At 38.6% G+C, this 17,246-nt stretch overlaps 1 protein-coding gene across 1 annotated transcript in view; it reads left to right on the top strand.

Annotated features, from left to right (window-relative positions):
- The window catches only part of CUBN (cubilin), a 142,212-nt gene that overhangs the window by 65,245 nt on the left and 59,721 nt on the right, over positions 1–17,246 (top strand). Inside the window, exons 30-34 of the mRNA XM_086859110.1 lie at positions 5,443–5,617; positions 7,224–7,405; positions 12,556–12,712; positions 14,401–14,517; positions 16,786–16,899. Of these exons, the coding sequence (XP_086715236.1) occupies positions 5,443–5,617; positions 7,224–7,405; positions 12,556–12,712; positions 14,401–14,517; positions 16,786–16,899 (745 nt within the window). The remainder of the gene's footprint in view (positions 1–5,442; positions 5,618–7,223; positions 7,406–12,555; positions 12,713–14,400; positions 14,518–16,785; positions 16,900–17,246) is intronic.

The following is a 17,246-nucleotide window of genomic DNA, read 5'->3' as shown; positions in this document are numbered from 1 at the left end:
CAGAGACATTTGAGATCACTAATGGAGGTACACTTGTGACTTTTAGTCAATGTTAATACATGGGTGGCTTTTTAATGTTTTTGTAATGAATGCAAAAGATTGATTAAGAGAACTTGTATAACTCTGCTGCAGCCTTTCTTCTCTTCTTCTCCTGGATGATGTAATACAGCATACAGTTAGAAACTTTCTGTCCAGCACCCACTCCTATGCTCTGCTGCCCATTCCCACATTCTGACTTCTGTAGGATCTGGATGTAAGGAAGTTGTTCCATGAATTCTCCATCAGTAGCATTGGCAAGTATACCTGTATGTCACGTTGCTGACTCCAGAGACTGTGAGCAGGTGATCTCACACCTACTGGCTGGTTTGGGTATTGATGAAATCAGTTGTATTGCATCTTCATTGTTCTTTGTGCCCTAAATTACCAGATAGAAGGTAATCTGCCTATTAACATCTGTTAAGCCTCTATTGCCCAGAGGAACCCATTAAACAGCCTCCAAAACGAAATTTTCTGTGGATGACCATTTCTTGAATAGTTTACGGACAATACCTACGTCTGCAGATGGTTGCTCAGGAGCTATTGTGATCCAGCAAGAGTACAGATGGCTGGCAACCATTTGTTTGAGAATTTTTTAACTGGGAAGGTATTTCACCTAAAACAAATTGAGTGGGTTGCCAGACACCAACTGCTTAAAGACACTGTTTAACAGGACCCTGAAATCTGCTGCTCCGTATTCCTGAGCAAGGTATTCACCTTAGGTTTCAGGTTTCCTTTCTTTGCCATTTTCAGCTTAGTTGCTATATTTTGCTTCTTTCCAATCACACTGATTCATCTGCACAGATGCTCACCTTTCATGCTTGAACTCCCCTGCCTTCCTGCCCTCAGAATTGGCATGCTTCAAGTTACTTGTCTCCTGACCTTGGTTCATCCAGCTCCCAACACCTGTCTCTGATCTGCTGGCAAATAACCTAACAAAAATCAGCTTACAGGGAAAAATTGGTTCACATTTTAGAGCATGATCAAAGGTCCTGACTACCAGCATAGAGCTCCCCCTGCCAAACTGCAGGCACGTGGTGGACCTTTATGTACTTTGCCACATACATATTTTCTTGCTTTTGTTATAAAATTTATTCATACCATGATTGACATAGTCTGAGCAGAACAAGTGATGACTTGGATTTAGTGGGGGGGAAAAAAAAGAACATGGCTAGCCGTTTTCAGAAGCTGCTTTATCTTTCCTGGAGTTGTCCATCTATGTCCAAGCTGAAAGCCACACATACATTTAAGTTTGCAGAGTGTCACAAAAAAAAAAAAAAAGTTACTGGTGTGGTTTTGATACTGTGTGTTTCAGTGATCACTAAGGTTCCAAAGGTCTTTTACTCACATTATGTTCCTAAAAGTGTCCTAAGTATCTCTGAGGTTTGAAGTCTAATTTTTCTCATGGTTATTCTCCAGATTTCACATTTTCCTTATCTCTGAGTAGTAAGTTCTACTGCTTCCTGCTTTCCTTCACATCAAACAATTTTCCTCTTTTAATAGGAAGTCAAAATCTGTACTAAGTAGCTCTGCACTCTGCTGTCCCTCCATGCCACATTCACTCTTCTACCTGAAATAAGATGTCCTGTAATAAATATTTCCCAGCAATCACAGAACTTGCTCTCCTGGATGCATTTAGCATTTGCTTAGGAACACCCTCATCCCTTTGACCTGGAAGTGAATTTAGGAAATTCTAAGAGATATTTTTCATTGCAACACCTTTGTTGTTAACTTCATTTTTATACTATAGTTTCTTGAATATTTCACCCTTGCACATTTGTCTGAAGCATACTTGTTCTTGTAAAAGGCAGTGTCTCCCTTCCCTTTCCTTTAATGATGCCTCTTAAACAAGCTGTCATTTCCATGTCAGTATCCCAGGACTGCAGTATGTTTCATCAAAATTGTGCAATAATAGTTACATTATTATTTTTTTAATGTGAAATCCTTAGGTTATCCCCATGACTTAAGTGTTTGATGTGTTTTCCTTTAATCTTTCTCCCTGTTTCTTTTATGATATTGTTCCAGTCTGTCTTTTTATCATTGCCATCAAATTCCATTTATTTTATAAATATCCAGAAGCAAATTTAAATTGTTCTTACATGTATTTTCTATAAATGTTTCATGGAAATAGAAGACATTATTTTGCTCACAATTAAAGAATTGAAATAATTTTTAAATGGCTTCTATTGAAAATACATTCATAGAGGAAAATTATCTGCTTTGAATAAGTTATGACACATGAACTATGACATCTTCTTCTTTAGCATGGAACAGATTTTTACAAACTCTAAATATATTCTGCCTCAGCAAGATGTAGCCCTAAGCTGAAAAGGAAGGAAGACTGTCAATCTATTGCACTTCCAAGTCAGATGCTCTGGTCTTCTTATTTAAATATAAAGAAACATCAGGTATTGCCACTGTTCTTAATTCTCTGCAAAAGCCAGACTCTTGCTTTTCTGGAAGTTATATCTGAGCCGGGATCAATGTTATTCCCAGAAAATCTGTGTCATGAGGGTGAGCAGCTGCAAAAGAACAGCTTTCTATTGCTCATAACTTTGGAATGCTGACTGTTAACATTAAATGGAGCTAACGGGGCAGAAGCAAATGATAAGAACAGATTAAAACCATGGGCTTTATGGCGGTGTCCTGCAGCCCTGCTATGCCATGCAATACTACTTTATCTTGGGATCAGGTACTCTGCAGACTAGATGTATTTTTATTTTTTTTTTCAGCTCAGACAGCCTATCACTTTATGAACCACACCCCTGAATTCATTCTTTCCGTCCATTCTCTTTTCCCTCTTTTTTTTTGTGTGGTAACTATTGGTTTTTCTCTTTGTGGCCAAATATAATATTTTATTGTTTTTTGTCATGGAGACACTCAAACTTGTTTTGGTTCCAGCCCTTATGAAAGAAGCTGATTAATTGAACTGGCCTAAAGGAGAAAAGAAAATACACTCATAACTATACAGAGTGTGCCTCTGACTGCTTTTTTATGTTGAAACTGTGCAGAAGCTGTTGCTGATTAGTTAACAATGTAAAGGAGATCCACAAACTTCAGATTTCCAATTTCATATTGCAGTATTTATGCCCCATCCTCAATTCTTTCCCAACAGGTCAATTCAAAGTGTTCAGCTTGGGCCAAGCTGGTTTCTGAGGTAATGCTGCAGAAATCAGCAGGGTTTATGTCAGAGCTGGGTTTGGTTCCCTTGCCCATGGTGTGCAGACAGCCCCAGGGATGATATGAGAGGCTGCTCCATGAGACTTATAAGATTCATATTAGAAACTCCTGCTGTTTCCTCTGCCACATAGCTTCCCTAGGCTGGTTTAGATAATTAAGAGCATGTGTTCCTGCTAGATCTCATGCTGTGGCTCTGACTCAGGGAATGTATCACAAACACATTTTAAAATTCACATTTGAACAGACTTCTGACAAATGCAGCAGTCACTGGGCCTCACAAGCAGCCAAGCAGTAAGATTTTTCTGAAGAGACACTGAGCTTCCAGTGGACAAACAGGCTTCTTCCCCAGACTGTGACAGCTTCATTACAGATTCTGAATCTGAGCTGTGATTTCATACATACTGACTTCTTTTGAATGCCTTGAGACGATCGAATGGACAGAGGAACCATTATCCATTCAAGTCATGCAGCCTCCCTGCAGAATGTAAAAAAGTGCTGTCTCTGTCAAAATAAAAATGTTTGAGCTATGAAGCCTCTGTTATCAGCCACCAAAGCAAAATACTCTCTTTTGAAAATCTAACAGACTATGATGTTTATAGAAAAATTAATTCCTTATTTCTTCTGGGGATGCAAGCCTCAGTTCCTGAGGTCTCACATTAACCTGGTGTCACTGAATTTTTTTTCCAGTTAAAACCAAATTATTTCTCTTATATTTCTAACATCAGAGCAATGTCAGACCCTCTAAGTTAGCAAGCACACAATTAATCAAATTATCTAACAATGCAGTAAACTTAGCCCTGGATGTGGGGGGACTACCTCAGCTCTTTGTTAGACTTGCTCAGATATTTAGCTTAGACAGAATACAAACTAGTTCTGGGGTTTATTAAACAGAGCTTATTTGTTGCCTTGTATTCCTATTCTCTGCTTTTGTTTTTTTGTTTGTTTGTTTGTTGTTGTTGTTTTGGGTTGTTGGGGTTTTCTGTTGTTAGAACTTGCTGTTATCTAGTTTAGTTTTGGGATTTATACATAATATATGCTTATAGAATTAGAATCTTTCTATACTTTTTTAGTTGCTGAAAGAGAGGAGCACATTCTTTATTTGGTGTATCTCTTTTATAGTTTTCACATCCAAAGTTACTGCCAAGCTGACTTTTGCAGCTGCAGTCCTACCAGGGACATGCAGTGGAAGGTGGTAGACTGTTAGTATCGGGTGCCATTTCATTAGCATGCAGGAAGCCAAGAAAATCCAGTCACTGAGGGCTCTAGGCACCAAAATCACATGTCAATTGGAAATTGCACTGAGCATGTGTGTTTTCTTCAGCTTTGAGAGAGAAAAGTAGGGAGAAATGGGCTCCAAGACAAATGTAACTCCACCAGTTACAAATGGGCTCAAACTAAAATCCTACATCCCTTCTGGGAAGCAAGAAACAGGGTTAACAAGGCTTCAGCACTGCCACCTAATTCACTTTACGTGGTTAAAAAATGCATTGTAAGTACATAGTACTACTGTGATGTTTAAGGGAGTGGTGGTTCTCTGGTTTATAACTGCCTGAGGCACACTCTTCTGAGTAGGAAATAATTACTCTTGAAAACCAAACCCCATCTTTTGTGGCAAATATGTATGCTATATATATCCTTGCTTCCAAATAATAATTAGAATGTTGTTTACTTGACTCAAATCCTGTATTTTGGATATTTATGCTGCCTTTGAAGTAAATAAAGTTGCCATGCTTTTTTTGTTTTATCAGAAGGAATTACAAAATCTTAAAATCAATTTAAAAATCATCTTTAACTATGCTTCTAAATATCAATGCTGCAAATCATCAGCACAGGTTCCTGCAAAAATAAGCAGTTTGTCTGCACAGGCATGAAAAAAAAACAAAATAAATGAATCTTGGTGTGTATGCCAAGAGAAAAAAAGGTGCTAATTCTGGAGGGAAAGGGAAGAAGAATCTGTCCAAGGCCCCAGACAGAAAATTCTATTTAATATAAGGCTGTTCTCAAATAGTCTAGAATTCTAAACTTGTTTTGTACAGGTGGTTCAGATACCAAGTAAGTCTGAGGAGAAAATTACTCCATTAGCTGCTTTACATTTTAAAATGTTGAATAATTTTCAATACTTATAGATGGGAGGCGATTTCCTCCTAAAAATTAAACAGTTCTCATGTACTCTGTCTGACAGATACTCTCTTTGTAAAACTTGGACAATATATTTTCCACTTCTAGGTCTTTGGTGGTCCAGATTTCCACTCTCCTAGGCTAGCCCAGCTGTGTGTTTCAAGAGCAGCACAGAACCCACTGCGAGTCTCCACCACTGGCAATTCAGCCATTGTCCGTTTTGAGACAGATGAAGCAGTGACAGGGAAAGGTTTTAACATCTCCTGGCAAGAAAATCCAGGTGGTGAGTATATTGATTAATACCATGAGAAATTCAGGAAGTCTGAGAATCAAGGATCAACTGTGCAAGCATTCAAAGTAGTCAAACAACATAGAACTGAAAGCTGCAAGAGAATTTGGGTGATATTGAATTTGGTAACACTAAGAGATGCTGAAAAATACACAGAGTTAAAAATTGTCTAACTATCTGAAGTCTAGGCCTATTTATGTATATTGTTTAGGTTTCTTTTCTGTATAAGTAATGAAGACATTTCTGCAATCAGCAAAGGATTTTGCATGCTACTGCTATTTCCCACCTACTTACCCATACAGAGTCCTTTATTCACTGAATGATGCTTTTGGTTTTAAATGGTAAAGTGAAAAATAGCTGAGAACATGGCTTAACTTGAAGAACTCTGTGGACTAGACCCTCAAAATATTTGGAGTGATTAATAAACATCTGATCTCTGTAAGGTTTATCCACCCCCCAATGTGATTATTGAACTGCCAGGTTCATAGCCTTACTGATAATCAGTAAAAGAAGAGATGCTTTAAAGACTCAACCATGTCTCTACATTGAAGTTGCTATAAAAAGGCCAGTTATTGGAAAATAATTGCAGTGAAAAGTGATGAGGGGAAAATTCTTGCAATTTTGCTTAATTAAGCACACTGATTCATTAATTTGTCAAGGTTTATACTTCTCTCTCACAAGTTTTATGAGAAAGGCACAAGATTTTTTTCTTAATAAAAGAAGTCTACAATAGCCCTTTGAATTAGTCCCTTCTGAGATCTGTTAGCTTATTTTTTCTACTTAGGCCCCCTGAAGTTTCCTTATCCCTATACAATGTCTTGCCTACTGTACTCTAACCCTCTCTGGCTTCTAAATACCCACTCACCAGAATGCAGTAACAGTATAGTTTTTTATTTTCCCAGCAGGCTGCCTCCACCTACAGCAATCCCAATGCCTTTCTTTCTCCCTCCTCCATATCTTTTTAAGATATAAAAGTTAGTTTGTGTTAGTCCTGTTGAAATCACTGGTACTTTCCACACAGAATCCATCATTCCAGGCTATTTAGATATTCATGAGCACCAGATCTGTTCTGACCAGAAGTATCTGAGGGTGGAGTGCTCAGGAAGCTCTCAGCTCCATAGATAGAGAAGTAAAAATGTGAGGTTTGCAAATGCTGCACTGCTCATGAGCAATGAGGAGCTCCCAGCTCTCAGTAAAGCAGTAATTTTCTTACCCTATACTCAGCTAGGCCTAGTGATTGCTTTCTCAGTAAGGTCTCTGGCACTCATATGAACAGTATTTTGGATTGCTTTTACAGTATCTAGGGTAAAGGAATACCAGCACTAATGCTTCAGCTTTTACAACATCTGTGACTAGCTCGGGGCTACATTACCCAGAACAGTGTTGTTGCATATTGAATTCTAATGATAATGTTATACTTTCCTAAAAGGAATTTCCATTGATTTTTGCTGCACACTTCAACAGTTGTAGAAGTCATCTTGCAAAAGCTTAATGTAGGAAATATAAAGAAGGAGATGTTTTTAGTTTAAAAATAGACGTGGATTCTCACTAAGGATAAAAGAAAAGAGCTTGTGATTAAAACTGATTGTGTCTTTTTCAGGCTGTGGTGGTATTTTCCAAGCTACCAGTGGGGAAATCCATTCTCCAAACTATCCTCAACCTTATAATAACAACACAGATTGTTCCTGGGTTATCCAAGTCGACCAAAGCCACAGAGTCCTATTGAATTTCACAGATTTTGACATTGAAAATCACCATTCATGTAACTATGACAATGTTGAAGTAAGTAACAAAAGAAATTTCAAAAGCTTCCTTAAGTAATCTGGTGAAATGCTTGCAAAATAACCTCATACTGCCATGATGACATTCTTTCTCATTTGTAGTGCAGTTTACCACAGCTTGCTCCAAGCCATAGGATGAACTGCTGACATATAGCAGATTGACCACACTGCTACAAACTCAGGAGAGAGGGAGTCTGCATCCAGAGGGAATTGTTGCTGGCTGATTTTCTTTATGTATGCACTGTTTATTCAGGTGCTCTGCAGCTGTCTGTTTAATTGCTACATTAGACTCACTGCTCTCTTTAAAGCTTCCCAATGCTGCTGTTTTGTGAAGTTTTGTTGGTGTCACAGAAATCAAACTGCTGCTCAATCAGTGCACAACAACGACAACAAATGAGTCTCCTCTTGGCTTTTTGGGAGCAGGGACATGAAATCCTGACCCTTGATGTCAGATTGCACTTCACTCAGTACAAAGGCATGTGTGATCAGTGCTAGTCAGATAAAGCACAGTGGCTGCAGCCCAAAATCCAGCTTTCCTCTCCTTGATAAACTGTCATTCACAAAGAACTCAATTTGGCAGGAGCTGAGACTCTTTTGAAAGCAGCATCAGTTTTAACAGCATTGCCTCGTAAAGCTTTTTTGTACTGAACTAGAAAAAAATAGGAAATGTGTCCCCATTTTGCTGAGCAGAACTGAAGATTTCATTTGCCCACAAAGCATCTTTGTACAATGACTGTTTCTTCTTTTTTTTTTTTTTTTTTTTTCCTTCTGGTTATGAAGCATAAGGAAATATGGTTAGGTCTTTTTATTTAAATCGTCAAATACATCAGGGGACCTTTGAAGAGGAACTTTCAAATCTTCTGTGCTATGACACAGGAGTAGAAAGTCAAAGTGCCTGACAGAAACACAGGCCATCTGAGATGGTAGTATTTGTATTAATGCAAACAAACCATTTACAAATTAAGGGCTAAATTCTGAAAAGGCCTGATATACCAGTTTCTCTCCTAGATCTGATGCCAAGGGATGTTTTCATGTATCTTAACACTTTGTGGAGTACTCAGTTGCATGAGCTCCTTGTGGCTACAAGCACAAGTCTCCTATTACCTTTACAGACTGGATAGGACACTGAGTTTTGAATAATTGAAAAGAATCATTCCCTTAGTGGGCAGAGGAGGTGGCTGTGCCAGAGCTCTTTATGTGAACAGAGTCTGCAGACCATGTGCAGTGGCACCCTTGTCCTCCTAAGCTATAGGAGTATCTGTTCTTTGCTTCTGCTTTTTGGTTTTGTGGGGATGATGAAGAAGGAAGTTGCCCATTAGCTCCAGCTGTGCAAACACAACTGGAGATTCAAATTTGATGCAGACATCAATCAATACCCACCAATTAGAGTGTGGTTTGAAAATTGATGAGGGGGAATGCTGGTTTGAAGCCAAGAGATAGAAAAGGGGTCTGAAGCTTTGGTGTATGGGATAGAGTTTTTCAGTGCTCATGTAGGGGAACCAGCAGGGCAAGAAAGAAGTAAATGAGGTTTCTTTCACTCCTGGTATGCCAATAATAGGAGAATCACTTGTTACCAACACCAAGATGTGATTTGTGTTCACCTTGTTTCAAGACTTGCTATATGCCTCACATGTAGAACAGAGTGAGGGGACAGAATGGCTGGAAAATGTAAGTAGATGTCTGACTATGAATGGTTTAGGAATTGCATTCCAAAAGCCATGTAAATGGAAAATACAGACAGCTAAGGAAGCAGGTGGGTTGTTTTTGTCTCCCTAATATAGAAACAACAACCATGTATGAGTAGCACAGAGGTTCCACCCGTTTCTGTTTTTTGAATTTTTGCTTAGCTGTATGGGTTTTATTTACTCTGTGAGCTCTCTTGGGGCTTCCCTCTGCCTTTGAGTGTACCAATGGTCATTTCCTTAACCCTCCCCCTTCTAGATTCACTCATTTCTCCTGCATTATGACTCAATATTTTATTTTTTTTTCACATATTTCTACCATAAATTTCTTCCTATGTGGAACACATGAAAATGTATTTTTTTTCCTCTAAGATTTTCCATTGCATGTGTGTTATGTAAGCAAAGTGTGAGGAGAGAAAATATTTGTGACTGCCGCTTCTTGGCTGTGCTGCAACTCCTTAAAGCCTGGTGCATTTTTTAGTTCTGCTCAATGATTTCAGATGTGAATCTGGGCAGAGATCTCAGTTCAGCCAAATGTATTCTGAGCCTGTGATGGTAAATCATGGGATAACTGCCCTGAGCTCCCTCTAGAGCCAATGGAGGGAGTGCAGAGAGCACATTTTTCATTCGTTTAGCTTTCTAAATGTAGCTGAGCCCACTTTCTGCACCTCAGTTTTCTTTCTTATTTGTTCTCAGAACAGACGACCATCACTTCATCTGATAAATGAGGGTGTATAGCCTTTCTCTAATCTCAGTCGTATTACGTAGAAAGCAGAAGATCTTTGAGAAGAGTTTTTTTGTTGTCATTATTACCATACTTGAGTAAATTTTTAATTCATCTCTGTGTACTTCTGTCAGGAGAGTGTGACTCTCCAAAATTTTGTGTATTTGGAGAAAAATGGAAGGAGGGGGAGAAATTGTGAATGCACCAGTTGCTGTGTTTTTGGACCATGTTTAACCAATAATGTATCTGATGCTATGCCAGGAGCTCAGGTCAGCAAGAGTTTCAAATATTTTGAGAATGGAGGAGGAAATGGCTCAGAAGGCAGTGCTTGTGGCACAAGGTCCTGAAAAGGGGAATGAGAAATAGCTTATCCTGTCCAGTGAGTTTGATTAAGTAAATGTTATTTTTCTTTGCTGTTGCAGTATAACAAGTAAAACACAGGAATGTAGAAATGTAAGCTTCTGGGAGACAGAGAGGAGGTACAATTTCATTTATTCCAGGTGCTGGCAAGGAGGATCTTTCAAGAGAGAACAGTTAGAAATATGTGGAGTTTTTTTTGGCTCAGAAGACAAAGATTGACATCTTTTTGTCATGTGTTTGTGCAAAATTCAGGACACATTTGAAGAAGGCAATGAGTCAGTTATGTTCACTGTGGAATGGGAATTGCTGCTATGCACAATTCAAATGAAAACTTATCTTTCAAGTAAGCAGATGCATTGGTTTTCCTTAGTCATTCAGCCACAAAAATGCATTTCTGAGATGTTTTTAAAATAAGTTTAAGAAACTGCAGAGACTCAACTCTTGCCTGAGCTAATGTGCGAATATTGTGGTTTCTGATCTAATTGCAAGCCTGAAATCCTCCTGGTCCTATCCTCAGCTGGACAGAGGCATGCAGATCAAAGCCAGCATTTTACCAGGAGTGGTCAGGCCCTCTCTCTATGCCCTCTTGATGCAATGCTTCTTCTCAGTTCGAACATTCAGATAAAATCCTCTCTGTCTAGGAAAGACACTGCCTTAATTCCTGAGGGTTATTTTCCTCCCCCCATTCCATGGTTTGTGGTTTTTAACTCTCGGCAGTCTGATTTATGTACAGAATATATGTGCAGAGGAAGAATGAACAGTGCACACTGTGTATTAGAGGGCTGATTGTGGCAGGCTGCCAAGAGAGAAGAAAAGGTTGAATGGATGGATGTTTTTGGGTGTCTTTACCAGGTACTCATTTTAACAGGCGTTGCAGACTTAATATTCCATCACAAGATCCCACACAGCTAGCTAGTGTTCACAGAATCTCAGGCAAATGTTTAATTCATGAGTACAGCATTGACTATGTAGGGTATGTCAGGGGATTAAGCAGGAGTTTTGTCCCTTGTTTCTTAGCTCTGGGGTTTATTTGAGACAGGTCATCTTTCTCTCAGCTGCTGGTTTTTTTTGGTTTTTTTCACTAGTGTGTTCAAAGACTTTGAATACTGGAGGCAGAAGCATTGCATTGTGTTACACAGTCTAGTTAAAAATTTCTAATTCATTGGTGCTGCTTTGCACAGACTTGCTAGAATGTGGGGCATTTTGAACTAAAGGAAGACATTCTTAATGAAAAGTACGTGTCTTCTAATCTGATGGCATTTGTATGGCTTTTATACAGCTTTTAGCATCCTGGCTTCATTTTTAGGTGCTCCTATCCACATTTTAATCCATATTTTTCTCCATTGTATTAAATGATGTGCAAATGGCAGGGCAGGACGTTAATGCTGAAACAGGAACAGAGTTCAACTGCTGTTGCAGCCCAAAGGCTCTTCCTCTGTGGGTCATGCAGCTGTGCTGGGAGCTCCAGCACTCCTTACTGCTGAAGGCAGGCACTTCTGAGACTGTCCCGTGGCTCCAAACAGAGCAGCAACAAATCACTTCTGCTGAGTGCTAGGGAGGATTAATGGGAGACTGAGACTGTGGCCATTTTTCTCTCTCTGTACTTTCTCTTGTCAAAATTTTGATGTTGCTTAAGTTATGAACTCATTTGTTCTAACTTTTCTGCCCTTCTCTTCCTGATTGTGAAACAGGAAGGAAATAAAATTATCAGCTGTAGGGGGAATAAAAAGAGAAGGAAGCCATTTGTGGTAAAATTAAAAGTGAAGTTTTGTAAACCTATCTACTTTCTTCCTCCTTTTTTTCTTTTTTTTTTTTTTTCTTTTTTTTTTTTTTTCTTTTTTTTACCCTCTGTTCAAAGCACTTCATGTATATGTGTGTAATTCAGCACCTGTTATAAAGCATAGATATAGGCTCTGATCCTTGGTGCCGGATCTAAAAACTATAATCCTAGTGACTTTTTATCCTGAGCCATAGCTCTCATTGGTGTGCCAGTTGCATGTTTGGGCCAGTTTGGGAATCTTTACTGAGACAAGATGTAGGGTTTTACTGAATGAAAGCTACACGGGAGCTCATGTTAGCCATTAACAGAAAACAACAAATATATGGGGACATATGGATTGTTAAAGGAGAGTTGCTTCAGTACCCAATACACATGAAAGAAGATGTTTATCTGGAGAATTTCTGTTACAAGGGTCACAGTGGCTTCAACCTGAAATATATGCATTGCTTGGAAATTGCCACATAAGAAATGTACAGTTTGTTTGCACTGCCCATAGCAGGACTATATCACGATCAAGTATGTGAGACATAAGAGAGAGAATTAAATAGAAGTCTTCTCAATACTCCCATTGAAACCAAATACTTCATTTGATCTTTTCATAACAGGTGTTTGATGGTCCTAATAATGAAGCACCACTTCTTAGAAAACTCTGTGGAACACAGCATCCTCCTCCTATCACATCCTCCAAGAATCTGATGTACATCCGACTGCACTCCGATACAACCATCCAGCACAGGGGCTTCAGTGCTCACTTCACTGAGGGTAATTTCATCCTTAATGCATATTTATCTAATCACCACTTTGTATCAGATACAGTCTTTTAGCACAGCTGATAATGGAAAGTGTCACTTCTGCCCATGCAGCACACCAGTGTGTATCTTTACCTGGAAAATTTTTTTCCAAATTATAGATGAAAGGCTTTAAAGTCTCAGGATCAACTTAGATTCTTCAGTTTGAAAAATGAAATCATACTTTTTATAGCAAGGCATCTAGCACACATCAGCTACCTTTTATTCTTCCTCCCTAGAGGGTTAGCTGTCCATAACTGTCCTGAGAAAAATGTGCAACTGGCAGTTTCCACAGACCTAGTGACAAAATAACATTTTGTATGTCCATCCATGCGCATGAATCTGAAAAGCTATAAAAGAATTCTGTGTGGTGCTGTTGATGAAGTCCGTGGATTCAGGCCTGCACACCCTGCCAAACATCAACAATCCAATTTGTGGCAGACTAATTGGTATTTTACATGGTTTCCTTTTTAATGAAAAATGACACCAACTGGGCAGAATTTTTCATGGAGTTACATATTTTTTGATATCTGGTGATTTTCTTTTACTTTTTCTCAATAATTTGGGAAACAATTTTTCCCCAAGATACAGACATTTAATTTTTGCAGAGAAAATCTGTTTCTCTCATTTTCCTTTCAGGATTCTTTTCATTATAAATTATTGTTTTTCCCAGAAATGTTTCTTTCTTTGAAAATAATGTGAAAATTATAAAGAAAAGGAGGGTTTTGTATCAACAAAAATCTCAGAAACCCCAGTTACTGAGGTACTAGTTAGCTACCTAATTAGGCATTTCTGGCTAACAGCTGTGAGAGCCTAAACTGTTCAGCTTTCTCAGAACACATTTACTGGATTCAGTACTGCACAAACCATGTCTGGTGAGTGAGTGCTCCCTGCCTGGGATGTTAGAAATCCAGCTTCCCACTTCCTGAGAAAACTCAGTTCACTAAATCCCATCTCTTGTTTGGTATTTTAGGCAGCACAGCACAATAAATGAACCCCACTCTTCAGTACTCATCTCCCCACCCTGCAGTTGAAAGCAGGTGTATGTTAAACTCTGACCTGAGCAGTTTTTGAGCAGCCAGTGGGCTCAGAGATGAGGCATGGCAGTACTAAGCACTGTCAGCTGAAGTTCTGCAGTCAGTCAAGCTCTAATGTGTGTGCAACACCTCACACAATTGCAGTTTTGCTGACACAGCTCACAAGAGGATCCTGCCAATGCAATGTGGGGCCACCCTTGGCTGGAAGGTTGTAGACATGATCATGGTTATGATTTTTTTCTTCCTAGCTGCAAACACAGACAAATGACCAGAGAAATGGGTGTATTGCACTACCCTGAAACCAAGTTTTCTTGGCCCCAAGATATCTCTTCTGGGCTATGAAGAGAAGGAAACTATCAGGTTTGAAGTCACTCTGGCTTCTTACAGATGGTCAGCCAGATGCAGCATGGCATGTGGATTCCAGTCAAGAAAGTGCAGCCAGTGTTGGGAACTAATCCTTAAGTCTCTTCTTCTGATTATATACTATGGTGAATTTTATTGTCATTTCATGCTGATGTACCATGTTACACTTTATGCATTCATTTTCACTACGGAATCTAAGCAAGGTGATGTGTATATATAAATATTTATATATGTATCTATATCTTTGTGTTTCATTCTAAAGCATGTGGAAGTTTCATAGAGTCAGATTCAGTTGGGGCAGCAATTTCCTCTCCTCTGTATCCTGCCAAATACCCAGACAATCAGAACTGCAGCTGGATTATTCAGGCTCAGGAACCATGTAAGTAAAAACATCTTTTATAGTTAGTTGGGATGACTAACATCCTCATCTTCTTTTCTGTAATAACAATGCAAAATTCCTCCTTTATTTCTTTAGGAAGTTCTGCATCCTGGTAGTTGGTGAGTGTGGCTCTCCCAGTCTGTCACAAGTCAGATTTCACTGTAAAGAATTAGTGCATAGTGAGAAAAACAATTTACAGCTTTGTCATCTTAGCCAATTTACTGTGACCCAAGTGTTACAGTTATAAATGAGGTGTTGAATACTATGTGAAGCTGGATTCATTTGTGAGAAAATCTAAGTGTTTATATATAATTAAAGCACTCTAATATTTAGCCGACCTTATTTTGGTTTGGAGTTTTCAAGCTGGAGTTTTGTTACATGAAATCTATGCTGTTAACATTAAAAGATTTAGATTGAATAATGAGAAAAGGTACATGGAAATTTCAATTTCAAACACAAACAAAAGTATATAAAATAAACTGTTGTATTGTGCATAGATACACTCTCAACTATTCATAATTTTACACAGATTTGTGATTGTTCATAAAACAGCAAATATTTTCCATCAGATACTGCTACTACCTTTAATACCGTCTATTACCTTTACATTGTATAAGATTTCTAAAAACAATTTGTACATGTTAAATCCTATAATGCTATCCTGATATCCTAATTTTAGATTGCAACTATTCTACTTCAGTTGTGCATATTATATTTAGACATTGTTGTTAAAATCCTAAAATGTTTCAATCATATTTATAAGTTTATTTTGCTAGTTTATGAAATGAATGTCAATTTACCAAGAAAATACCAAAGCATAAATCAGGAGATAAGCAATTCTTTTTTTAGCATAGTTACTTATACAAATAGAGTGTCCCTGAAAAGGACATCATCTGAGCTGTTCATCACCTATACAACATTTATTTTTAGAGACAAACTTTCCCTGGATTCATATTGAAAACTCATACATGACTGCTGTCTCCTGAATTACGTGAATATGAGAGACCATAAAAATGCTGTATAAGAAGTAATGACTTCCTCCACTTACCAGCAGGACCACCCCATGCCTCATGTTACAGCTCCACGTGGCTTCATGACGCCGTCGCATGGCATTACATAAATAAATAGCATCCATACATTGCATTGCATACCCATGGCCAATGGATTTAGCCAATGGCAGGCCACAGCAGAGTTCCTGCTCTGCTTTTACTGGGAAGGCCAACATGTCTCCTGCTCTGGCCACCCACTGTGTTTTTCCTTTTTGCTGTGTATCCTGAGGACCTGCATTGATAGCTGTAATTGATTGACTGGACGGGACACAAAGGAGTTGAGGAACATGCGTACGCAGCTGAATGCCAGTCAGCGGCACCCTGCTGAATGCAGCCTGGGCTCCATGTCTGTCATTTCAGCTTATTCAAGCCAATTAAGTGGGCCCAGTGAGAAGCAAAATATTTGTGTCAAATTCAGCTTGGTCAGTGTGGGAGAAAACTTAGTTATCATCTAAATCATGAGAGTCTTTCTGACCCGCTCAAACTGCATGGAACCCTAAGGCCAGTAGTAACTCCTGTCCCAGACTGGTGTCAAGGACAGCTTCTTCTTCTGCTGGCTATGACTTTACCTTTGTTTATATGATACAAGCAAGAGTATTAGGAGAGTCAAAAATACCCTGAATTAGAAATCCTCTTTTTCATGATATAGCCTGCAGTCCAAGAGTGTGGAAAATCCAATTCTGTACAAGTATAGCTGAGGGTAGTTAATGATCCTTTGACCAGTCCAATTGATGAATATGGAATGTTGCAATATGATGAAAGACGTGGCTCTTTCTAAGCCTGGAGCAGGGCACATTTGTCCAGATCTATGGTATAGATCGCCAAGGGACAGCAGGTCATGGGTGTGTAGGAATAAGTTTTGTTTCTGAATGTTTGTAGAATTTCCATGCTTTATTTTTTAATGTTTTCAGTATATAATGAAGTTGTCCTGAAACAAGGAAACTTAGATCAATTTGAATATGCTAAATCCTGTTCTTCTAATATTGATTGAACTAGAAAGTACTGAAGGTAGTGAAAAGATTTACCAGACCTTTGCACTAAAGGTTAAGGCACTTATATCAAATTAATTCAATATAAAATGAAAAAAACTACTTCAGATTATATGCTTTATGGGTACTTATTGACTTCAGCAGGAAAAAAACCCCATTTGTTTACATATAATTATTTCTCTGTGAAATTACAAACTTCTTCCTAAAGTTTTACTTTTTCCTGTTGCCAGTTAACCACATCACTCTTTCATTCACTGACTTTGATATTGAAAACAATGGACAAAACTGTACAACAGATTTTGTGGAGATTTTGGATGGGAATAGCTATGAGGCTCCTCTTCAAGGTATTGTACCTTTCCCTTGTGTATTTCATATATGTAGGACTACACCCAAGTTAAGCAGGAGAAAGTTTTCTGTTCATGGTCTCCTGCTTCATGGATTTTTGTTCGTAACAGAATCTCTTTGGCCTCTCTGGCCAGAGGAAATTGAGAATGGAGAATAAGTCTTCAGTATGAATGGCAGAGTCCTCCCAGGCTCTGACTATCCTCCTACTAACCTGCAGTTTAGTATTAACTCCGACTGCCTTTTCCTTCCTCCTCAGCTGAACAATACTGGGAATCAAGGAATTCAGTTTAAACCTAATTTCCAGTTAACTGCACAAAAATATAACATAACTCACAAGCACAGCAAA

Source organism: Cyanistes caeruleus, chromosome 1, assembly GCF_971803275.1.
Source record: "Cyanistes caeruleus chromosome 1, bCyaCae1.hap1.1, whole genome shotgun sequence".
NCBI lineage: Eukaryota > Metazoa > Chordata > Aves > Passeriformes > Paridae > Cyanistes > Cyanistes caeruleus.
This window is presented reverse-complemented; position numbering and strand designations above follow the sequence as displayed.